The sequence below is a fragment of the Bombina bombina genome, chromosome 7 (assembly GCF_027579735.1).
Source record: "Bombina bombina isolate aBomBom1 chromosome 7, aBomBom1.pri, whole genome shotgun sequence".
In the NCBI taxonomy this organism is placed as follows: domain Eukaryota; kingdom Metazoa; phylum Chordata; class Amphibia; order Anura; family Bombinatoridae; genus Bombina; species Bombina bombina.
This window is the reverse complement of record NC_069505.1, coordinates 561,799,457-561,825,660: the sequence shown is the minus strand read 5'-3', so window position 1 is coordinate 561,825,660 and position 26,204 is coordinate 561,799,457. Positions and strand designations below refer to the sequence as shown.

General features: G+C 38.8%; 1 protein-coding gene across 1 annotated transcript in view; it reads left to right on the top strand.

Moving 5' to 3' along the window:
* LOC128667056 (uncharacterized) overlaps positions 1 to 26,204 on the top strand; it is a 342,615-nt gene that overhangs the window by 250,951 nt on the left and 65,460 nt on the right. Inside the window, exons 10-11 of the mRNA XM_053721939.1 lie at positions 313 to 471; positions 10,621 to 10,755. Coding sequence (XP_053577914.1) covers positions 313 to 471; positions 10,621 to 10,755 — 294 coding nt within the window. The remainder of the gene's footprint in view (positions 1 to 312; positions 472 to 10,620; positions 10,756 to 26,204) is intronic.

Below are 26,204 nucleotides of genomic sequence, written 5' to 3'. Positions count from 1 at the left end.
TCAAAAGAAATTTGCCTGGAAATATTAACATATTTAAATAAATAAAAAAATCATATCTATGTTGTAATTATTCTGAGCAATTCTAAAAACCACAATCTAAAATAGAATCCAATGTAGATAAAGGGTCACTATTATTTTGTCAATGCTGAGGAGCTGGATGAAGTATAATGTAACAACATGATAGCATTTGCATATTATTTAGTGCTAAAAAGTGGACAGGTGTTTAATGGATACTCATGTATGCTATTTTGTTTCTGAAATAATTAGCCTAGATTTTTATTTTAGTTTTTTTTTTTTTTTTTTTTTTAATAGATGCAAGGAACCAGAACTATCCTATAATCTGCTACAATTATTTGTTTTGCAAATGTCAAGATGGCCAACCACACTCTTCAGGAGATTTAATGGAAGACAACAAAAATAGGAATAAGCAAAACAGTGAAAAAATAAATAAAAAACGATCACGGCAAGAACGTATGTAAAATATACCAAAATATTACTATATATAGTTAAACAGTCCCTTTAAACAGTAGCTGTGCAATTATAACATACTGTGTACTAGGCATTTTTCAAACTTTTATTGTATTTCTCACTATAATTCTACATTTTTACCAACCATTTAGTATATTTATAGTTGAGCCAATCAAAAGCAGACATAACCTAAATTAAATTGGGAAAAAGTTCTAGATCATTGTGTGTATTAATTGGTGTTTGGGAAACTCAAATTTACATTTTACATGTAAACTAAATGAGTGTTATTAACTGTAAATAAAGTAAACTACTAGAGGAGAAAAATATATCTAGTAAACTCTTAATAGAAATCACTACTGCTCTGTTAGAAAACAGCTTAAAGGGATACTGAACCCAATTTTTTTCTTTCATGATTCAGATAGAGCATGCAATTTTAAGCAACTTTCTAATTTACTCCTATTATCATTTTTTCTTTGTTCTCTTGCTATCTTTATTTGAAAAAGAAGGCATCTAAGCTAAGGAGCCAGACAATTTGTGGTTCAGACCGCTGGACAGCACTTGCTTATTGGTGGATGAATTTATCCACCAATCAGCAAGAACTACCCAGGTTGTTAATCAAAAATGGGCCGGCTTCTAAACTTACACTCTTGCTTTTCAAAAAAAGATACCAAGAGAATGAAGAAAATTTGATAATAGGAGTACATTAGAAAGTTGCTTAAAATTGCATGTTCTATCTGAATCATGAAAGAAAAAATGTGGGTTCAGTGTCCCTTTAATATAACTAGTACCTGACTGAAAGATATATATATACAGGTGAAACTCGAAAACTTAGAATATTATTTCACTAATGCAACTTAAAAGGTGAAACTAATATGAGATAGACTCATTACATGCAAAGCAAGATAGTTCAAGCTGTGATTTGTCATAATTGTGGAGATTATGGTTTACAGCTCATGAAAACCCCAAATCCACAATCTCAGAAAATTTGAATATTGTGAAAAGGTGCAATATTCTAGGCTCAAAGTGTCCCACTCTAATCAGCTAATTAAGCCATAACACCTGCAAAGGGTTCCTGAGCCTTTAAATGGTCTCTCAGTCTGGTTCAGTAGGAATCACAATCATGGGAAAGACTGCTGACCTGACAGTTGTGCAGAAAACCATCATTGACACCCTCCATAAGGAGGGAAAGCCTCAAAAGGTAATTGCAAAATAAGTTGGATGTTCCCAAAGTGCTGTATCAAAGCACATTAATAGGAAGTTATGTGGAAGGGAAAAGTGTGCAAGAAAAAGGTGCACAAGCAGCAGGGATGACCACAGCCTGGAGAAGATTGTCAGGAAAAGGCCATTCAAAAGTGTTGGGGACTTTCACAAGAGCCACCACATACAGACGGATCCTGGACATGGGCTTCAAATGTCGTATTCCTCTTGTCAAGCCACTCCTGAACAACAAAGTCAGAAGAGTCTTACCTGGGCTAAAGCAAAAAAAAAAAAAAAGACCTGGTCTGTTGCTCAGTGGTCCAAAGTCCTCTTTTCTGATGAGAGCAAATTTTGCATCTCATTTGGAAACCAAGGACCCAGAGTATGGCGGAAGAATGGAGAGGCACACACTGCAAGATGCTTGAAGTCCAGTGTGAAGTTTCCACAGTCTGTGTTGATTTGGGGAGCCATGTCATCTGCTGGTGTTGGTCCACTGTGCTTCATTAAGTCCAGGGTCAACGCAGCCGTCTACCAGGAGATTTTGGAGCACTTCATGCTTCCTTCCGCAGACGAGCTCTATGGGGATGCTGACTTCATTTTCCAGCAGAACTTGGCACCTGCCCACACTGCCAAAAGCACCAAAACCTGGTTCAATGACCATGGGATTACTGTGCTTGATTGGCCAGCAAACTCGCCTGACCTGAACCCCATAGAGAATCTATGGGGCATTGCCAAGAGAAAGATGAGAGACATGAGACCGAACAATGCAGAAGAGCTGAAGGCCGCTATTGAAACATCCTGATCTTGCATAACACTCAGTAGTGCCACAGGCTGATAGCTTCCATGCCACGCCGCATTGAGGCAGTAATTGCTGCAAAATGGGCCCAAACCAAGTACTGAGTACATACAGTATGCATGCTTATACTTTTCAGAGGTCCTATATTGTTCTACAGGTATGTACAATCCTTGTTTTATTGATTGGATGTAATATTCTAATTTTCTGAGATTGTGGATTTGGGGTTTTCATGAGCTGTAAGCCATAATCATCACAATTATGACAAATCACGGCTTGAACTATCTTGCTTTGCATGTAATGAGTCTATCTCATATATTAGTTTCACCTTTTAAGTTGCATTAGTGAAATAAATTAACTTTTGCATGATAGTCTAATTTTTCGAGTTTCACCTGTATATAGTGGTATTAAAAAGTATAAATTTAAAAATATAATTACATATCACATTACAATGTTACAAAAGAAATGTTACAATAAAAAATAATCACATTAAACAATTGACACAAAATCACTGACTGCTGAAAGCTGCTCTCAATAGTGAACCCACTACAGAATAGGGGTACGAATAGAATTAAAAGCAACGCTTTAACTGCCTTTTTCAAGCTCTTCCAATTAGCGTACCCGCATTCTATTTAAAGGGATACAATAACTATCTCTTTATAATAATTTAATAGATACTTTATAGAATACAGGTATAAGAAGAGAGAGAGAGAGAGAGAGAGAGAGAGAGAGAGAGAGAGAGAATAATAATACATTATATTCTAAACATACAGAAATGTAACAATGTTTACACATGTCTTTGTTATAATATTTTACAACACTTTCAAATAATTTAAAGTGATGCTAAATTCACGATTGAGAGCAGCTTTCAGCAGTCAGTGGCGGTTTTAAAGTGTTGGCAGCAAACAGTGAAACAAACATATCCTGTTGCAGAGGAAAGACTAGAGGGCAAAGAGATTACATACCAAAGCTGGTGTAAATAATAGATTACACTTTTTGTTGTTGAGCGAGTCCTTCTTGCAAAAAGGATTTTTTCCTGTTCTATCTGCAGCAAAAAAAAAACCTTCCATGCCGATCCGTTTCACATAATCTTACAGCCAAGCATTAAAGGGACATGAAACACACAAAAATTTTCTTTCATGATTCAGATAGAGAATACAATTTTAAACAACTTTACAATTTACTTCTATTATTTCATTTGCTTCCTTCTCTTGTTATCCTTTGCTGAAAGGTTTATCTAGACAAGCTCAGGAGCAGCAGAGAACCTAGGCCCTAGCTATTGATTGATGGCTGCATATATATATTGATTGTGATTGGCTCACCCATGTGTTCAGTTAGAAACCAGTAGTGCATAGCTGCTCCTTCAACAAATGATACCAAGAGAATGAAACAGATTAGATACTATAAGTAAATTAGAAAGTTGTTTAAAATTATATTCTCTATCTGAATCATGAAATAATTTTTTTGCGTTTCATGTCCCTTTAAAGGGACATTAAACACTTTGAGATGGTAATATAAAATGATAAATTGTATATATAAAAAAGCTCTGCAATATACTTTCATTATTTATTTTGTCCTCTTTGCCTGTAATTCCATTCTGAAATTGTGAGCTTTTCAGTTCCTGTTAGAAATGGAAGTGCAGAACACTGTTAAATCCAGCACAACCATTGGCTGCACACTCTAGTGACCTATTTATAACTGTCTCTAATTGGCCACAGCAGAGAAGGTAACACAAGTTACAACATGGCAGCTCCCATTGTTCTATAGACACTAAAACTTTACACTTATTTTGTCACTTTTTAAACAACTAATGAAACTTTAAAAAATACATCTACATGTTAGTCATGGGCTAATCTTTTCTGTGAATGCATCATTCTATCTAGCATGTATTTAGTGTTTAATGTCCCTTTAAGGACTTACCTAAGCTCAAAGGAATTCCCATTCTGTTTAATAGTATGTTTTTTAAACATTGTCATTTTGTGTTAATTGTTTATTGTGATGAATTTTGATTGTAACATTTATTTTGTAACATTTTGATGTGATATGTAATTACATTTTTACATTTATACTTTCTAATACCACTGCTATATATATATATATCTTTCAATCAATCAGGTACTAGGTATATTAAAAGGACAGGAAACACCAAAAATGTTATTGTTTAAAAAGCTAGATAATCATTTTATTTCCTATTCCTCAGTTTTGCATAACCAACATGGTTATAATAATGCACTTTTTACCTCTATAATTACCTTGTATCTAAGCTTCTGCAGACTGCCCCTTATCTCAGATCTTTTGTCAGACATGCATTTCAGGCAATTAGTGCTGACTCTTAAAGGGACAGTCTAGTCCAAAATAAACTTTCATGATTCAGATAGGGCATTTTAAACAATTTTCCAATTTACTTTTATCACCAATTTTGCTTTGTTCTCTTGGTATTCTTAGTTGAAAGCTTAACCTAGGAGGTTCATATGCTAATTTCTTAGACCTTGAAGGCCACCTCTTTTCAGAATGCATTTTAACAGTTTTTCACCACTAGAGGGTGTTAGTTCATGTGTTTCATATAGATAACACTGAGCTCATGCACGTGAAGTTACCTGGGAGCCAGCACTGATTGGCTAAACTGCAAGTCTGTCAAAAGAACTGAAATAAAGGGGCAGTTTGCAGAGGCTTTGACACAAGATAATCACAGAGGTAAAAAGTATATAAATATAACTGTGTTTGTTATGCAAAACTGGGGAATGGATAATAAAGGGATTATCTATCTTTTAAAACAATAAAAATTCTGGTGTAGACTGTCCCTTTAAATAACTCAACGTGCATGAGCACAATGTCATTTATATGAAACATGTGAACTAATGCCCTATAACTATAAAAACCTGTCAAATGCATTCAGATAAGATGCAGCCTTCAAGGGCTTAGAAATTAGCATATGAGCCTACCTATGTTAAGCTTTAAACTAAGAATACCAAGAGAACAAAGCAAATGTGATGCTACAAGTAAATTATAAAGTTGTTTAAAATCACATGCCCTATCTGAATCATGAAAGTTTAATTTGGACTTTACTATCCCTTTAAGCTGTTTTCTAACAAAGCGGTGGTGATTTCTAGTAAGAGTTTACTAGATATAGGTTTCTCTGATATAAGTGTCATAAGGGTTTTAGAGAAATCCTTTATAATTTGGGCTACTGCAATATATTATGTTTTTTGTACTACCGTTGTGACCAAATATTTGTTAATGGTTCACTTCTATACCCTATAATATTCTTGCACACCTCAGACTTCTCAATGCTAAACCTGCCACTTATCTTTCTCTAATTGCCTTTAACTGATAACGGCAAAACAATGCACTTAATACTAACATTAGAAATGCTGCAAGCATTGTCTGCAGACTCAAGTTCTGATTGGCTTTTCCAAATAAGGATGGTGGAGTTTGGTTATTGAAAACCATTTGTGTCAATTAAGATGTTAATTTGTTTTAAAGATGTTTAGACCTAACTGACATGATATTCTATAACAAGACAACAGAAATGTATTACAAGGTGCTTACAGTCTTTTTACCATAGTATTTAATTAGGCCTAGATTTGGAGTTTGGCGGTAGATGGGCTGTTAACGCTCCGCGGGTTTTTTTCTGGCCGCACCATAAAATTAACTCTGGTATCGAGAGTTCAAAAAAATGCTGCGTTAGGCTCCAAAAAAGGAGCGTAGAGCATTTTTACCGCAAATGCAACTCTCGATACCAGAGTTGCTTACGGACGCGGCCAGCCTCAAAAACGTGCTCGTGCACGATTCTCCCATAGGAAACAATGGGGCTGTTTGAGCTGAAAAAAAACCTAACACCTGCAAAAAAGCCGCGTTCAGCTCCTAACGCAGCCCCATTGTTTCCTATGGGGAAACACTTCCTACGTCTGCACCTAACACTCTAACATGTACCCCGAGTCTAAACACCCCTAACCTTACACTTATTAACCCCTAATCTTCCGCCCCCGCTATCGCTGACCCCTGCATATTATTATTAACCCCTAATCTTCCGCTCCGTAAACCGCCGCAACTTACATTATCCCTATGTACCCCTAATCTGCTGCCCCTAACACCGCCGACCCCTATATTACATTTATTAACCCCTAACCTGCCCCCCACAACGTCGCCGCCAGCTACTTACAATAATTAACCCCTAATCTGCCGACCGCAAAGCGCCGCCACCTACGTTATCCTTATGTACCCCTAATCTGCTGCCCCTAACACCGCCGACCCCTATATTATATTTATTAACCCCTAATCTGCCCCCCTCAACGTCGCCGACACCTGCCTACACTTATTAACCCCTAATCTGCCGAGCGGACCGCACCGCTACTATAATAAAGTTATTAACCCCTAATCCGCCTCACTAACCCTATCATAAATAGTATTAACCCCTAATCTGCCCTCCCTAACATCGCCGACACCTAACTTCAATTATTAACCCCTAATCTGACGACCGGAGCTCACCGCTATTCTAATAAATGGATTAACCCCTAAAGCTATGTCTAACCCTAACACTAACACCCCCCTAAGTTAAATATAATTTAAATCTAACGAAATTAATTAACTCTTATTAAATAAATTATTCCTATTTAAAGCTAAATACTTACCTGTAAAATAAATCCTAATATAGCTACAATATAAATTATAATTACATTGTAGCTATTTTAGGATTAATATTTATTTTACAGGTAACTTTGTAATTATTTTAACCAGGTACAATAGCTATTAAATAGTTAAGAACTATTTAATAGTTACCTAGTTAAAATAATTACAAAATTACCTGTAAAATAAGTCCTAACCTAAGTTATAATTAAACCTAACACTACCCTATCAATAAATTAATTAAATAAAATACCTACAATTACCTACAATAAAACCTAACACTACACTATCAATAAATAAATTAAATACAATAGCTACAAATAACTACAATTACATAAACTAACTAAAGTACAAAAAATAAAAAAGAACTAAGTTACAAAAAATAAAAAAATATTTACAAACATAAGAAAAATATTACAACAATTTTAAACTAATTACACCTACTCTAAGCCCCCTAATAAAATAACAAACACCCCCAAAATAAAAAAATGCCCTACCCTATTCTAAATTAATAGAGTTAAAAGCTCTTTTACCTTACCAGCCCTGAACAGGGCCCTTTGCGGGGCATGCCCCAATAAAATCAGCTCTTTTGCCTGTAAAAAAAAACATACAATACCCCCCCCCCAACATTACAACCCACCACCCACATACCCCTAATCTAACCCAAACCCCCCTTAAATAAACCTAACACTAGCCCCTGAAGATCTTCCTACCTTGTCTTCACCATCCAGGTTCACCGATCCGTCCTGGCATCCGGTGCTGAAGAGGTCCAGAAGAGGCTCCAAAGTCTTCCTCCTATCCGGCAAGAAGAGGACATCCGGACCGGCAAACATCTTCTTCCAAGCGGCATCTTCAATCTTCTTCCATCCGGTGCGGAGCGGGTCCATCTTGAAGCAGCCGACGCGGATCCATCCTCTTCTTCCGGTGTCTCCCGACGAATGACGGTTCCTTTAAGGGACGTCATCCAAGATGGCGTCCCTCGAATTCCGATTGGCTGATATGATTCTATCAGCCAATCGGAATTAAGGTAGGAATATTCTGATTGGCTGATGGAATCAGCCAATCAGAATCAAGTTCAATCCGATTGGCCGATCCAATCAGCCAATCAGATTGAGCTCGCATTCTATTGGCTGATCGGAACAGCCAATAGAATGCGAGCTCAATCTGATTGGCTGATTGGATCGGCCAATCGGATTGAACTTGATTCTGATTGGCTGATTCCATCAGCCAATCAGAATATTCCTACCTTAATTCCGATTGGCTGATAGAATCCTATCAGCCAATCGTAATTCGAGGGACGCCATCTTGGATGACGTCCCTTAAAGGAACCGTCATTCGTCGGGAGACACCGGAAGAAGAGGATGGATCCGCGTCGGCTGCTTCAAGATGGACCCGCTCCGCACCGGATGGAAGAAGATTGAAGATGCCGCTTGGAAGAAGATGTTTGCCGGTCCGGATGTCCTCTTCTTGCCGGATAGGAGGAAGACTTTGGAGCCTCTTCTGGACCTCTTCAGCACCGGATGCCAGGACGGATCGGTGAACCTGGATGGTGAAGACAAGGTAGGAAGATCTTCAGGGGCTAGTGTTAGGTTTATTTAAGGGGGGTTTGGGTTAGATTAGGGGTATGTGGGTGGTGGGTTGTAATGTTGGGGGGGGGGTATTGTATGTTTTTTTTTACAGGCAAAAGAGCTGATTTTATTGGGGCATGCCCCGCAAAGGGCCCTGTTCAGGGCTGGTAAGGTAAAAGAGCTTTTAACTCTATTAATTTAGAATAGGGTAGGGCATTTTTTTATTTTGGGGGTGTTTGTTATTTTATTAGGGGGCTTAGAGTAGGTGTAATTAGTTTAAAATTGTTGTAATATTTTTCTTATGTTTGTAAATATTTTTTTATTTTTTGTAACTTAGTTCTTTTTTATTTTTTGTACTTTAGTTAGTTTATGTAATTGTAGTTATTTGTAGCTATTGTATTTAATTTATTTATTGATAGTGTAGTGTTAGGTTTTATTGTAGGTAATTGTAGGTATTTTATTTAATTAATTTATTGATAGGGTAGTGTTAGGTTTAATTATAACTTAGGTTAGGACTTATTTTACAGGTAATTTTGTAATTATTTTAACTAGGTAACTATTAAATAGTTCTTAACTATTTAATAGCTATTGTACCTGGTTAAAATAATTACAAAGTTACCTGTAAAATAAATATTAATCCTAAAATAGCTACAATGTAATTATAATTTATATTGTAGCTATATTAGGATTTATTTTACAGGTAAGTATTTAGCTTTAAATAGGAATAATGTATTTAATAAGAGTTAATTAATTTCGTTAGATTTAAATTATATTTAACTTAGGGGGGTGTTAGTGTTAGGGTTAGACTTAGCTTTAGGGGTTAATCCATTTATTAGAATAGCGGTGAGCTCCGGTCGTCAGATTAGGGGTTAATAATTGAAGTTAGGTGTCGGCGATGTTAGGGAGGGCAGATTAGGGGTTAATACTATTTATGATAGGGTTAGTGAGGCGGATTAGGGGTTAATAACTTTATTATAGTAGCGCTCAGGTCCGCTCGGCAGATTAGGGGTTAATAAGTGTAGGCAGGTGTCGGCGACGTTGTGGGGGGCAGATTAGGGGTTAATAAATATAATACAGGGGTCGGCGGTGTTAGGGGCAGCAGATTAGGGGTACATAAGGATAACGTAGGTGGCGGCGCTTTGCGGTCGGCAGATTAGGGGTTAATTATTGTAAGTAGCTGGCGGCGACGTTGTGGGGGGCAGGTTAGGGGTTAATAAATATAATATAGGGGTCGGCGGTGTTAGGGGCAGCAGATTAGGGGTACATAAGTATAACGTAGGTGGCGGTCGGCAGATTAGGGGTTAAAAAAATTGAATCGAGTTGCGGCGATGTGGGGGGACCTCAGTTTAGGGGTACATAGGTAGTTTATGGGTGTTAGTGTACTTTAGGGTACAGTAGTTAAGAGCTTTATGAACCGGCGTTAGCCCAAAAAGCTCTTAACTACTGACTTTTTTCAGCGGCTGGAGTTTTGTCGTTAGAGCTCTAACGCTCACTTCAGAAACGACTCTAAATACTGGCGTTAGGAAGATCCCATTGAAAAGATAGGATACGCAAATGGCGTAGGGGGATCTGCGGTATGGAAAAGTCGCGGCTGAAAAGTGAGCGTTAGACCCTTACCTACACGACTCTAAATACCGGCGGTAGCCTAAAACCAGCGTTAGGAGCCTCTAACGCTGGTTTTCACGGCTAACGCCAAACTCCAAATCTAGGCCTTAGTATTTAATATTGCTTTATATCCCTTTTCATGGTGTGACTTTTCATTGTTCGATTGCTCAGGTCTGTTGTAATATGTTGCCCATTTGATTATTTTGGCCTTATATAGATATCCTCCATTAGTTGGACATTCCAATGTTCCGGTTTCCTACACGTACAGTATGTACACGAATACACATTCTCTTCCCTGTACTCTATATGTTGCATTATAGCCTGTCTCTTATGCCATCTATCTCTGTCTTATGTTTCTTATAGAATATATTTCAAGTAAAGAATTTCAAAAAACTTCAAAACTTGATTTTTTAAATCAAATAAACAGCATTGGAAGAACATTCAAATGGCTATTTCTGTGTCTGCAGCTACTGCTTAGCATTCCTGTATCCACTTGTGGTGAGTTATACTAGTTATGTTAAATATAACAGGATTCTGTAGTGCACTGTACTAAGGTTATAAATATGCCCTGCCCCAATGTCATCCTATTAAGTGTGATTACATCCATGTGTCTCTTAATAACAATCAGCCATTATAAATAAAGTTCCCTTAAAAGGACATGAAACCCAAAACATTTTTTTTTAATAATTCAGAAAGAGAATACCATTTCTCTTGTTAAGTGTATCCAGTCCACGGATCATCCATTACTTGTGGGATATTCTCCTTCCCAACAGGAAGTTGCAAGAGGATCACCCACAGCAGAGCTGCTATATAGCTCCTCCCCTAACTGCCATATCCAGTCATTCTCTTGCAAGTCTCAACAAAGATGGACGTAGTAAGAGGAGAGTGGTGTATTATAGTTAGTTTCTTAACTTCAATCAAAAGTTTGTTATTTTTAAATGGTACCGGAGTGTACTGTTTTATCAAAGGCAGCATTAGAAGAAGAATCTGCCTGTGATTTCTATGATCTTAGCAGAAGTAACTAAGATCCATTGCCGTTCTCACATATTCTGAGGAGTGAGGTAACTTCAGAGAGGGAATGGCGTGCAGGTTTTCCTGCAATAAGGTATGTGCAGTAAACATATTTCTAGGGATGGAACTTGCTAGAAAAATGCTGCTGATACCGGATTAATGTAAGTTAAGCCTAAATGCAGTGATTTAATAGCGACTGGTATCAGGCTTATTAACAGAGATACATACTCTTATAAAAGTGTAATATAAAACGTTTGCTGGCATGTTTAATCGTTTTTATATATGCTTTGGTGATAAAACTTATTGGGGCCTAGTTTTTTCCACATGGCTGGCTTTATTTTTGCCTAGAAACAGAGGCTTTCCACTGTTATAGTATAAAAGTTACAGTTGGTGCAGTTAAAATTACAAACTGTGACATTCAGCTTCCCTCAGCAGTCCCCTGCATGCTATAGGACATCTCTGATGGGCTCAAAAGGCTTCAAAAGTAGGAGCTGTGGCAGTTGTTATGACTGTTTAAAAAACATATTTTTCATTTTGTTAATCTGTTTTTTGTATTAAGGGGTTAATCATCCATTTGCAAGTGGGTGCAATGCTCTGCTAACTTGTTACATACACTGTAAAAACTTCGTTAGTGTAACTGCCTTTTTTCACTGTTATTTGTTTCTCTTAAAGGCACAGTAACGTTTTTTATATTGCTTGTTAACTTTGTTTAAAGTGTTTTCCAAGCTTGCTAGTCTCATTGCTAGTCTGTACAAACATGTCTGACACAGAGGAAACTACTTGTTCATTATGTTTAAAAGCCATGGTGGAGCCCCATAGGAGAATGTGTACTAAATGTATTGATTTCACCTTAAACAGTAAAGATCAGTCTTTATCTATAAAAGAATTATCACCAGAGGGGTCTGTCGAGGGGGAAGTTATGCCGACTAACTCTCCCCATGTGTCGGACCCTTCGCCTCCCGCTCGAGGGACGCACGCTAATATGGCGCCAAGTACATCAGGGATGCCCATAGCGATTACTTTGCAGGACATGGCTGCAATCATGAATAATACCCTGTCACAGGTATTAGCCATATTGCCTGAATTGAGAGGCAAGCGCGATAGCTCTGGGGTTAGACGAGATACAGAGCGCGTAGATGCTGTAAGAGCCATGTCTGATACTGCGTCACAATATGCAGAACCTGAGGACGGAGAGCTTCAGTCTGTGGGTGACGTCTCTGAATCGGGGAGACCTGATTCAGAGATTTCTAATTTTAAATTTAAGCTTGAGAACCTCCGTGTGTTACTTGGGGAGGTATTAGCTGCTCTGAATGACTGTGACACAATTGCAGTGCCAGAGAAATTGTGTAGGCTGGATAAATACTATGCAGTGCCGGTGAGTACTGATGTTTTTCCAATACCTAAAAGGCTTACAGAAATTATTAGTAAGGAGTGGGATAGACCCGGTGTGCCCTTTTCCCCACCTCCTATATTTAGAAAAATGTTTCCAATAGATGTCACTACACGGGACTTATGGCAGACAGTCCCTAAGGTGGAGGGAGCAGTTTCTACTTTAGCAAAGCGTACCACTATCCCGGTTGAGGACAGTTGTGCTTTTTCAGATCCAATGGATAAAAAATTAGAGGGTTACCTTAAGAAAATGTTTATTCAACAAGGTTTTTATTTTACAGCCCCTTGCATGCATTGCGCCTGTCACTGCTGCGGCGGCGTTCTGGTTTGAGGCCCTGGAAGAGGCCATCCATACAGCTCCATTGACTGAAATTATTGACAAGCTTAGAACACTTAAGCTAGCTAACTCATTTGTTTCTGATGCCATTGTTCATTTGACTAAACTAACGGCTAAGAATTCCGGATTCGCCATCCAGGCGCGTAGGGCGCTATGGCTTAATTCCTGGTCAGCTGATGTGACTTCAAAGTCTAAATTACTTAACATTCCTTTCAAGGGGCAGACCTTATTCGGGCCTGGTTTGAAAGAAATTATTGCTGACATTACTGGAGGTAAGGGTCATACCCTTCCTCAGGACAGGGCCAAATCAAGGGCCAAACAGTCTAATTTTCGTGCCTTTCGAAATTTCAAGGCAGGTGCAGGATCAGCTCCCTCTACTTCAAAACAAGAGGGAACTTTTCCTCAATCTAAGCAGGCCTGGAAACCTACCCAGTCCTGGAACAAGGGCAAGCAGGCCGAAAGCCTGCTGCTGCCTCCAAGACAGCATGAAGGAGCGGCCCCCTATCCGACAACGGATCTAGTAGGGGGCAGACTCTCTCTCTTCGCCCAGGCGTGGGCAAGAGATGTTCAGGATCCCTGGGCGTTGGAGATCATATCTCAGGGATATCTTCTGGACTTCAAAGCTTCTCCCCCACAAGGGAGATTTCACCTTTCAAGATTATCTGCAAACCAGATAAAGAAAGAGGCATTCCTAAGCTGTGTGCAAGACCTCCTTGTAATGGGAGTGATCCATCCAGTTCTGCGGACGGAACAAGGACAGGGGTTTTATTCAAATCTGTTTGTGGTTCCCAAAAAAGAGGGAACCTTCAGACCAATTTTGGATCTAAAGATCCTAAACAAATTCCTCAGAGTTCCATCATTCAAGATGGAAACTATTCGAACCATTTTACCCATGATCCAAGAGGGTCAGTACATGACCACAGTGGACTTAAAGGATGCCTACCTTCACATACCGATTCACAAAGATCATCATCGGTTCCTAAGGTTTGCCTTTCTAGACAGCCATTACCAATTTGTAGCTCTTCCCTTCTGGTTGGCCACTGCCCCGAGAATTTTTACAAAGGTTCTGGGCTCACTTCTGGCGGTTCTAAGACCGCGAGGCATAGCGGTGGCTCCGTATCTAGACGACATCCTGATACAGGCGTCAAGCTTTCAAATTGCCAAGTCTCATACAGAGATAGTTCTGGCATTTCTGAGGTCGCATGGGTGGAAAGTGAACGAAGAAAAGAGGTCTCTATCTCCTCTCACAAGGGTTTCCTTCCTAGGGACTCTGATAGATTCTATAGAAATGAAAATTTACCTGACGGAGTCCAGGTTATCAAAACTTCTAAATGCTTGCCGTGTTCTTCACTCCATTCCGCGCCCCACGGTGGCTCAGTGCATGGAAGTAATCGGCTTAATGGTAGCGGCGATGGACATAGTGCCATTTGCGCGCCTGCATCTCAGACCGCTGCAATTATGCATGCTCAGTCAGTGGAATGGGGATTACACAGATTTGTCCCCTCTACTAAATCTGGATCAGGAAACCAGAGATACTCTTCTCTGGTGGTTATCTCGGGTCCATCTGTCCAAAGGTATGACCTTTTGCAGGCCTGATTGGACCATTGTAACAACAGACGCCAGCCTTCTAGGTTGGGGTGCAGTCTGGAACTCCCTGAAGGCTCAGGGTTCATGGACTCAGGAGGAGAAACTCCTCCCAATAAATATTCTGGAGTTAAGAGCAATATTCAATGCTCTTCTAGCTTGGCCTCAGTTAGCAACACTGAGGTTCATCAGATTTCAGTCGGACAACATCACGACTGTGGCTTACATCATCCATCAAGGGGGGACCAGGAGTTCCCTAGCGATGTCAGAAGTCTCCAAGATAATTCGCTGGGCAGAGACTCACTCTTGCCACCTATCAGCGATCCATATCCCAGGGGTAGAGAACTGGGAGGCGGATTTTCTAAGTCGTCAGACTTTTCATCCGGGGGAGTGGGAACTCCATCCGGAGGTGTTTGCTCAATTGGTTCTCCGTTGGGGCAAACCAGAACTGGATCTCATGGCGTCTCGCCAGAACGCCAAGCTTCCTTGTTACGGATCCAGGTCCAGGGACCCAGAAGCGGCACTGATAGATGCTCTAGCAGCGCCTTGGTTCTTCAACCTGGCCTATGTGTTTCCACCGTTTCCTCTGCTCCCTCGACTGATTGCCAAAATCAAACAGGAGAGAGCATCGGTGATATTGATAGCGCCTGCGTGGCCACGCAGGACCTGGTATGCAGACCTAGTGGACATGTCATCCTTTCCACCATGGACTCTGCCTCTGAGACAAGACCTTCTAATACAAGGTCCTTTCAATCATCCGAATCTACTTTCTCTGAGACTGACTGCATGGATATTGAACGCTTGATCCTATCAAAGCGTGGCTTCTCCGAGTCAGTAATTGATACCTTAATACAGGCACGAAAGCCTGTCACCAGCAAAATTTACCACAAGATTTGGCGTAAATATCTTCATTGGTGTGAATCCAAGAATTACTCATGGAGTAGGGTTAGGATTCCTAGGATATTGTCCTTCCTCCAAGAGGGTTTGGACAAAGGACTATCAGCTAGTTCTTTAAAGGGACAGATTTCTGCTCTGTCTATTCTTTTACACAAGCGTCTGGCAGAAGTTCCAGACGTTCAGGCATTTTGTCAGGCTTTAGTTAGAATTAAGCCTGTGTTTAAACCTGTTGCTCCCCCATGGAGCTTAAACTTGGTTCTTAAAGTTCTTCAAGGGGTTCCGCTTGAACCCCTTCATTCTATTGATATCAAACTTCTATCATGGAAAGTTCTTTTTCTGATGGCTATTTCCTCGGCTCGAAGAGTCTCGGAGTTATCTGCCTTACATTGTGATTCTCCTTATCTGATCTTTCATTCAGATAAAGTAGTTCTGCGTACAAAACCTGGGTTTTTTCCTAAGGTGGTTTCAATCAAGAGATTGTTGTTCCATCATTATGCCCTAATCCTTCTTCAAAGAAGGAACGTCTTTTGCATAATCTAGACGTAGTCCGTGCATTGAAGTTTTACTTGCAGGCTACTAAAGATTTTCGCCAAACATCTCACCTGTTTGTTATTTACTCTGGACAGAGGAGAGGTCAAAAGGCCTTGGCAACCTCTCTTTCTTTTTGGCTTCGGAGTATAATCCGTTTAGCATATGAGACTGCTGGACAGCAGCCCCCTGAAAGAATTACAGCTCATTCTACTAGAGCTGTGGCTTCCACCTGGGCCTTTAAAAATAAGGCCTCTGTTGAACAGATTTGCAAGGCTGCGACTTGGTCTTCGCTTCATACCTTTTCAAAATTTTACAAATTTGATACTTTTGCTTCTTCGGAGGCTGTTTTTGGGAGAAAGGTTCTACAGGCAGTGGTTCCTTCCGTTTAAGTTCCTGCCTTGTCCCTCCCATCATCCGTGTACTTAAGCTTTGGTATTGGTATCCCACAAGTAATGGATGATCCGTGGACTGGATACACTTAACAAGAGAAAACATAATTTATGCTTACCTGATAAATTTATTTCTCTTGTAGTGTATCCAGTCCACGGCCCGCCCTGTCCTTTTAAGGCAGGTCTAAATTTTAATTAAACTTCAGTCACCACTGCACCCTATGGTTTCTCCTTTCTCGGCTTGTTTCGGTCGAATGACTGGATATGGCAGTTAGGGGAGGAGCTATATAGCAGCTCTGCTGTGGGTGATCCTCTTGCAACTTCCTGTTGGGAAGGAGAATATCCCACAAGTAATGGATGATCCGTGGACTGGATACACTACAAGAGAAATAAATTTATCAGGTAAGCATAAATTATGTTTTTAAACAACTCTCCAAATTTGATTCATTCTCTTTGTATCCATTGTTGAAGAAGCAGCAATGCACTACTGGGAGCTATCTGAACAAATCAGGTATGCCAATGACAAAAAGGAATATATGTGCAGCCACCAATTGGCAGTTGGGAAGTTGTTTAGAATTAAATGCTCTGTATGAGTCACGTAAGTTTAATTTTTGACTTTATTGTCCCTTTAAAGGCAGTGGTGTATTTAGTTTTTGTTCTGTTCTTTGCACTGAGAAATCTGTGTCCCACTCAACCCCAACATTTTTAACTTATATTTGCCTTATATAATTCTCACAACCTGAGGGCCATGGAGTTATGAAGACAATCAGTGACCTTTAATTTATAATTATAATTGATAAATAACAAATATGGAGGGCATAGAAGATTGGGGCATCATTTTATAGAACTATACCATAAAATGTATTGCACCACCTAAATCCTACCAAGTCACGGGCTTAGTTGGCCTAGGCCAAAATACTCACCCTTACCAATCCTGATCCTGGGGACACCCCCTCACTGTTTTACTGGCTCTTGCTGGTACTGCTGGTGACATCATCACATGGGGGCATGGTGACATCACAGGGGGCAGATCAATTACTGCTCAAGCAGGGATTTTTCTTACAGTGAGCCTTTAAGAGCCAACAACTTAGCCCCCAGGACACTAGCAGATACCCCACGAGAAACTAGATGATTCATAGTGTTGAGGAATGGGGCTACAACAGAGAGACACCATATGTGAAACAGGAAATTTCTATATTTTAAATGAGGGATCAAATCCCTCAAATTTTCATTCTATTGTGGTTAGCTGTCCCAAGTTTTTGAGGAGAGGAAGGGGGAAGTTTAGAGACCATATCCACCCCCCCCCCCCAAAAAAAAAAATAAGATAGAAGGTTTTAAGACATCAGTTTAGTAGGGCTGAGCCACCTTCCAAATTCCAAATATGGAATTTTTATACCCCTGTCATTATTACCCCTGTCACCTACCTAATGTGTTTACTGTATGAGGGGCAGTGGCTCCAAATGATCGCCTATCCACTAAAGACAGCATACTACACACATACACACATACACACAATTCCCCTTATATAAAAGAGGGGATTGCCCATTTTTAAATGAGAGGTCTCATGTCCCTTTAGGTAGCAGATGATAGGCATAGAAATTGCAATTATCTGTCTACTTGATGCTCTTTTTGGTGCTTTGGGCTTTAAAAGGGACACTAGCATCCAAAATAATCACTAGGGACGCTAGCACCCCAAAATAATCACTAGGGAAGCTAGCACCCCACGTGACTTCACTTTTAAAATAGGAGAGGTCTTTCTTAAAATGGGGTGGCTCTCAGCAGATGACCATAGCATTGTTGATCGCCTGACAGAACCATAGGCATATGGAACAACATTGGGAGGGTATACCCTATATTGCCTCCCACAATACATAGAAAAATCGAGACTCATTATTTGAAAGCAACAATCCTCATATTCTGCTAAGCAATTTCCCACCTGGGTGCTAAGCTGGATTTGAGGTTTATTTTAAAATATATATTTTTTTAACTTTTTTTTTTTAACTTTTCAGATCCTTATACTTATACCGTTGGAAAGGTTAGGCGATTACCTTTTCAACGGTGGGTCTGTAGCTGCTTAGATGCCCGAGATACAGGCTTCTAAACAGCATGCCCCCATTTCCCTATACTGTTCATTGCAATCTTTCAATAAAGTTGAGCGGTGACGTCAGCAAAACGTGAAGCCCCAGTGATACCTGTCATTATACAGGCCCAATCACAGGGTGGGAGTCAATGCGAGCCGCCAGATTGCCCTCAAGGTGGGTGAGTGCGCCCTTATGTAGAACGTTCCAGTTCCTTTATTAAAGATATGGGTAATTTTCTCTGTAAGTTAGACTCCCTAGATCTACCTACCAACAAATTTATCATGTTTAGTTTAGATGTCAAAAAAAATCTCTATACTAATATCAAACATTCTAGTGGTATTGATGCTGTAGATACTTTACTGAGGACTGATAGTCAATATACCCCTGTTCAAATTGATTTTTTTATTCAGCTTCTCACTATTATATTATGTGGTAATTACTTTCTTTTCCAGGACGACTATTTCCTTCAACTCCAGGGTACAGCCATGGGTTCCAACGTCGCCCCCAATTATGCAAATATTTTTATGAACCTCTATGAGGAGAGATATGTTTTTTCTAATAATCTATTCGTTCAATATGGCGCCACCTGGTGGCGGTATATTGACGATATTTTTGGCGTTTGGTTGGGCGACGTTGGAACCCTGGAAGAGTTTGTGAATGATTTGAATTCATCTACTAACTATATCAAATTTAAACTTACCTGTAGTGAGGAGGTGATCGACTTCCTGGATGTGAGGGTAATTAAAACAGGTAACAACTTTAAAACTGATTTGTTTAAGAAGAAGACAGATCGGAACAGTCTATTGCGTTTTGAAAGTGCTCATCCTCCTTCCCTCCTCAAATCCCTTCCCCATAGTCAAATGTTACGGGTACGCAAAATTGTATCAGATTGATAAAGTACTGGACAAAAGAATGACAGAGATGGGAGATAGGTTTATTGAGAGGGGTTACCCTATAAGTCTTATTACCAAAGAAATTGAAGCAGTGAAATCAATTCCGAGGTTGAGCCTGTTGAATTTCAAAGATAGGGAAAAGAAAGAGGATAATAAAAATGACAGGTTGATTTTTGTATCAGAATACAATGCTCAAAGCAGAGAAATAGAACGTATTATTAAAAAACATTGGAGCATTTTGTCTGATTGTAATCCATCTGTGGTTGAGTTTCAAAGGCCCCCAAATGTCCGCCTTCAAAAGAGGTACTAACATTCAAAACAAATTAGTGAGAGCTGATATTGGCCCAAGTACTAAATCTGGGCTTGGATATATTATCACAAAGAACAAGGGTTTGGGGTGTTCATGTTGTGGCAACATGACCAAAGGGTCAGTATTTTATCACCCCCACACTGGAAAGAGATATGACATAAAATGCTTTTTTACCTGTTTAACCACCTTTGTAATATATATGATTAAGTGTCCATGTGGGGGGGTGTATATAGGAGAATCGACCAGGTCTGCCAAGGATAGAATTATCGAACATAAGAGCAATATTTGGACTGGCAATATAAAAGCCCCCTTGGCTGCCAATTTTTTGAAGACTGGCCATTCTATCAGTCAATTGAAATTCCAAATCATTGATAGCATTAGTATCCCACGTATAGGTGGTGATAGGGAGGTACTACTTAAACAAAAAGAGTCCTATTGGATATATGAGCTTGAATGCCCGGAACCAAAGGGGTTAAATAGGGACTGGGATCTCACTGTCTTCCTATAATGAATGAATATATCTTATGATGAATTTAATGTAATTATGAGTATTATGTTTATTTATAAATGTGGATGATTTAAGCTGGACTATTTTATATAGATTTCTTGCTGTTGTACATATTATAAGAAATGAATTGATATTGTTGTTAGCTAAAATGGTTAAACTGTTAATGTTTGTATAAGGAATGGGTTAAATGTATTTGAGCGCCACCTGGTGGTATACATGTATATAAGTCACTTTGTGGTTTGTAGTAGGCATGGCATGAATAAGGGATAAGATCCCGAAACGTTGCCTTCTTTTTTGTCTTTATAATAAATTATTACTGCATTCTATATATGTATTGAGGACCGAGGCAGCGGTCCTTGGGTGGTGTGCTATACAAGCCTGAGTGCTTAAATACCTTTTTTTCAGTGTATTCTATAGTTGAGGCGCTCGGAATGAGAACGGCAACCGACCAGCTTCCTTGTTGTAAGGAGGAATGGAGAGTGGAAGAAGAGTACCTTAAAGGGACATAATACGCATATGTTAAATCACTTAATAGTGATGCAGCATAACTGTAAAAAGCTGACAAGAAAATATCACCTGAGCATCTCTATGTAAAAATGGAAGATATTTTACAATTTCTTCAGCTCATTAGAGTAAGTGCTCTGTAAACAGTTATACTTCAGCTGCTGTCCAGTCGCAAACGGGAAAAAAAACAAAAGCCAATCAGCATCAGCAGTGCTGAGTTAATGCTTTGCTTAAACTGAATAGGAAAAATAACATGACTGTGCCTGCACATGACAGATACACACTCCCTACCATGTCCTGGGACAAGCATTCTGATTGGCTGCTTAAAGTTTCTTTAAAGTGCAACGGGAATGCTTAGGAAATTTGAGGTAAAATATCTTCCTTTTTTACATAAAGATGCTCAGGTGATATTTCCTAGTCAGCTTCTGCCAGCTATGCTGCATCACTTCCAAGTGCGTCAACATTTGGGTATCTTGTCCTTTTAAGTTATAGGGGAAGTAGAGGTGAGCATACTGGTCAGGTAACGGAGGAAAAGTGGTTATAGACCAGGTCAGAGAGGTGAAGAAAGTTTCTAGAGTTAAGCGAGAGCAAGTTTAGTTCTTTTAACATATCACAATGATGAGTTTTGCAATCAGATTGCAGGGCAAATCGGCATAGGGAGTTAGAGAGTTGCAAGTTTACTGAGATGTCTCTAAGGCGCAGGGGTACACGCAACGTCCCCGTAATTGAATACTGGGATCAGCATTTGTTGTACAATACGTCTCCTAACCTCAAGATTTAGACATGATTTATTTCTAAAAAAGGGCTCCAATTGGAGGGTACAGTTTGGATAATAGTTTGTATCCTTTACTAGTAAGTGTTTATCCTGAATAGAATACTTATTAATAAATGTTCTCTAAAAAGAGAGGTAACACACGTTTTATTAAAGGGACAGTAAAGTCAAAATTAAACTTTAATGTTTTAAATAGGGGATGTTACTTTTAATAACTTTCCAATTTACGTTGATTATCAAATTTGCTTTATTCTTTTATTATTCTTTGTTAAAAACATACATTGGTAGGTCCAGCTATGCACTACTCTGAGCTAGCTAGTGATTGATGGCTGCACATATATTCCTCTTGTGATTGGTTCACCCGATGAGTTCAACAAACTATAGTAGTGCATTGTTTATCCTGAATAGAATACTTATTAATAAATGTTCTCTAAAAAGAGAGGTAACACATGTTTTATTAAAGGGACAGTAAAGTCAAAATTAAACTTTAATGTTTTAAATAGGGGATGTTACTTTTAATAACTTTCCAATTTACGTTGATTATCAAATTTGCTTTATTCTTTTATTTTTCTTTGTTAAAAACATACATTGGTAGGTCCAGCTATGCACTACTCTGAGCTAGCTAGTGATTGATGGCTGCACATATATTCCTCTTGTGATTGGTTCACCCGATGAGTTCAACAAACTATAGTAGTGCATTACTGATCCTTCAACAAAGGAAAGAAAGAGAATGAATCACATTTGTTAATAGAAGTAAATCAGAAAGTTTTTTAAAATTGTATGTTCTGAATCAAGAAATAATTTTTGGGGGTTTCATGTCCCTTTAAAAGTCTACCTTAATAGAACACTCTAAGTTTTTAGCATCTTCTATTTTTAGTTTCCGGCTAATTTTGGAAGCCATTTCCCATGGTTCAACTGGAGAATGGGGGCGTGGCGTTCCACGGAAGGCAAGTTGTGTGGTACAGTTCCTACTTACAGGGCAAAATATAATTGTTTTGGAAAATAAACTCAAGATGTGTTGTGAAAAAAAACAAAAAACAATGAGTTATGTCTCATGCACAAAACATTTCTAAAATGTATAAATATACTCATTTATAAACAAATATTTTGTCGCAATTTTAAAAAACCCAATGAATTATAACAATATTTATATGAAATTAAACAACTTAAAGGGATATGTACTGTCATTTTTTTCCCTTTAATGTGTTCCTAATGATGATTTGTATGCACTGGAGTGCACTCTATTGTTTATAAATGGTTACTTTTTGTCTTTGAAGCCTCCAAATATACTTAAAATATGAATACTACAGTATTATCCATAGAAAAGATATGTGAACAAGATGCAGCAGCAAAAATCACTGGTTGAGTTGAGAATAGGAAATTACTGAAATTTCAACTTTCAATTGCTCCTTTTAAAGGGACACTCAAGTCAAAAGAAACATTTATTTTATTTATTTATAAAATATTTTACCAGGAAGGATACATTGAGATTTCTCTTGTTTTCAAGTATGTCCTGGGTCCACAAAACATTGCATTGATACAATAGGGTACAATAAAATACAAAAACAATATTAATACATAACATATGCAAAATTTAACATAGAACAGTTAGGAAATATATAATCAACCATGACAGGTGCATTCTGTTTTGAGATATGCAGAGAGGGATCTCTTAAAGGATTTTAGGCTTGTAGAAGGTTTTAAAGTGTGCGGGAGGTCGTTCCATAATTGTGGTGCTCTGTAGGAAAAGGAGGATCGAGCTGCTTTATTTTTGTATTGAGGCAAGCTAAATAATATGCTGGTACTGGATCGGAGGTTATAGGAGGTGGGAATAGCCAGGGAGAGCATTCTGCTCAGGTAGGGTGGGAACTTCCCAGAAAGGCTCTTAAACACAAGGCAGGAAAGATGGAGGGAGCGTCTGGATTCCAGCGACAGCCAGTTTAGTTCTTTTAGCATGTCACAATGGTGGGTCCTGTAGTTACATTGTAGCACAAAGTATTACGTTTATTTAGGTGAGTTTGTGGTGCAGGTGCATATACTACATCCCCATAATCCATGATAGGCATCTGCTTTTGCTGTACAATCTTTTCCTTTATTGTAGGGCTTAGACAGGATTTGTTTCTGTACAGGGCACCTAGTTTTGGATAAAGTTTAGATGCAAGTTTTTCTATGTGGAGGCCAAAAGATAGATTAGGGTCTAACAAAATACCCAAGTATTTGAAAGAGTGGACTGCGGTCAGTGTGCAATTGGATTTTGTTTTGATGCGTAGATGAGAATTTTGTAATTTGTGTAATTTAGGTCTTGTTCCAAAGATCATTGTGACAGTTTTGTCAATGTTTAGGAAGAGTTTGTTTTTTGAGATCTACTTTTCTACCTCTGTGAACTGGTCTTGGAGCACTGCTTCAAGCTGCGACAGATTGGAATTATTTGCATAGATTACCGTGTCATCTGTGTACATGTGTACAGTTGAGGATTTGCAGACATTAGGCAGATCATTTATAAATAATGTAAATAGTAGGGAGCCGAGAATGGAACCTTGGGGAACACCACATGCGACTGGGAGAGGGAGGGAGTCGCTGTCAGAAATGGAGACATATTGTGATCGATCCGATACATATGATCGAAACCAGATTAATGGATGATCAGCAATACCAGAGTTTTTTAGTTTGAGCAGTAGTATGTCGTGGTCTACTGTGTCAAACGCCTTTGCAAAATCAAGGAAAATAGCTCCAGTTAGGTCTCCTTATTCCATGCCAGTTTGGATGTTGTTGCAAACTTTTAGGAGGGCAGTTGTAGTGGAGTGATTCGGACAAAAACCTGATTGATCAGGGGTCAGATAGTTAGATTGTTGGTAATACTCACATAGTTGTCTATGGACACATTTTTCTAAGATTTTTGACAATACTGGGAGCAATGATATAGGGCGATAATTAGAAACCAAGGTTAACTCCCCACTTTTTGGATAGGCACTACTCTTGCAGTTTTCCAAAGTTTGGGTATGTATCCAGACACCAAGGATTCGTTAATTAGGGTTGTGACAGGTTTAGCCATTGCCGGCGCACTGAGCTTCAACAGCATTGCTGGGATTTGATCAGGTCCAGACTGTTTTTTTATTTTTAGATGATTAAGGTGTTTCTTAATGACATTGATGGGTACAGGTCTAAAATTGAACTCCTCTTTATTGGGTCTTTGCTGATTTAGTGGGGCCTGATCCACATTTGTAGTTTCAGGATGCGTGTAATTTATTAGTTTGTCAATCAGGGTGGTGGAGCATCCGACAAAATAACTATTAAAAGCATTTTCTACTTCTAAGGGGAGTTGCAGTTTGGTTGTCCACATTGACAGTGGAGGGTTGGGAGTGGATTGGTGGATTTTGTAAGTTATTTATGAGTTTCCAAAACTTTCTAGGGTTTGATATGTTATTGTTCAGATTTTCACAGAAATATTGGGCCTTGGCCAATTTTGTTTGTTTAGTGCATATATTTTGCCATTGTCTATATACACAGTGATCGTTCATAGAGCCAGTATGCTTGAATTTTGACCACAATGAATCCCGAAACTGGTACATTTGAATGAGGTCAGCTGTGATCCAATTCATATGCGCTTCTTTTACTCTCACCTTATGCAGCGGGGCATGTAAATTCCAAACTTGTAGGAATTCAGACTGAAAGAATTCAACTGCAGAGTCTAGATCAACCCCATTGATGTATATGGGGAAAAAAAGTTACATTTAAACCTAACATAAACTCCAAATCTAAGCACCCCTAATCTGCTGCCCCCGACATCAAGACACCTAAATAAAGTTATTATCCCCTAAATCTGCCACTCCCAACATCCCCAACACTAATAAGTTATTAACCCCTATTCCCCCGCTCCCCGACATCATCGCCCCTAAACCTCTGGCCTCCGACATCTCTACAACTAAATAAACCTATTAACCCCTAAACCGCTGGCCCCCCACATCACGTAACAAATTAAACTATTAACCCCCCTAACTTTTAATTAAAATTACAATATAACTATATTTAAATAAATAAACTTACCTGTAAAATAAAAATAACCCTAACATTAAACTATAAATTAACCTAAATTTACTATTCTAATAAAATAAAAAATACTACCAATTAAAAATCTAATTACAAATTTAAAAAAACCTAACTGTGAGAAAAATTAAAAAATCTAAAAATGCAAAAAATAAACACTAAATTATGAAAAATAAAGCGCACTAAGCTTACAAAAAATAATAAACAAAATGATCAAAAATAAAAACAATTACACCTATTCTAATAGCCCTATAAAAATAAAAAAGCTCCCCAAAATAAAAACACCCCCTAGCCTACAATAAACTACCAATAGCCCTTAAAGGGCCTTTTGTAGGGCATTGCCCTAAGTTAAACAGCTCTTTTACATTAAAAAATATACAAAATCCCCCCAACAATTAAACCCACCACCCAACCAACCCACCAAAATATAAAACCTAACTCTAAAAAAAAACCTAAGCTACCCATAGCCCCTAAAGGGACATTTGTATGGGCATTGCCCTTAAAAGGGCATTCAGCTCTTTTTCAAAAGGCCAAACCCTAATCTGAAACAAAAAACACCCCAAAAAATAAAAAAAAATACCTAACACTAACCCCAGAATATCTACTTTCGGTTGCTGAAGTCCGGACATCCAGGCGGCGAGAAATCTTCATTCAGGCGGTGACATCTTCATCCAGTGCGGAGCGTCCTCTTCATACG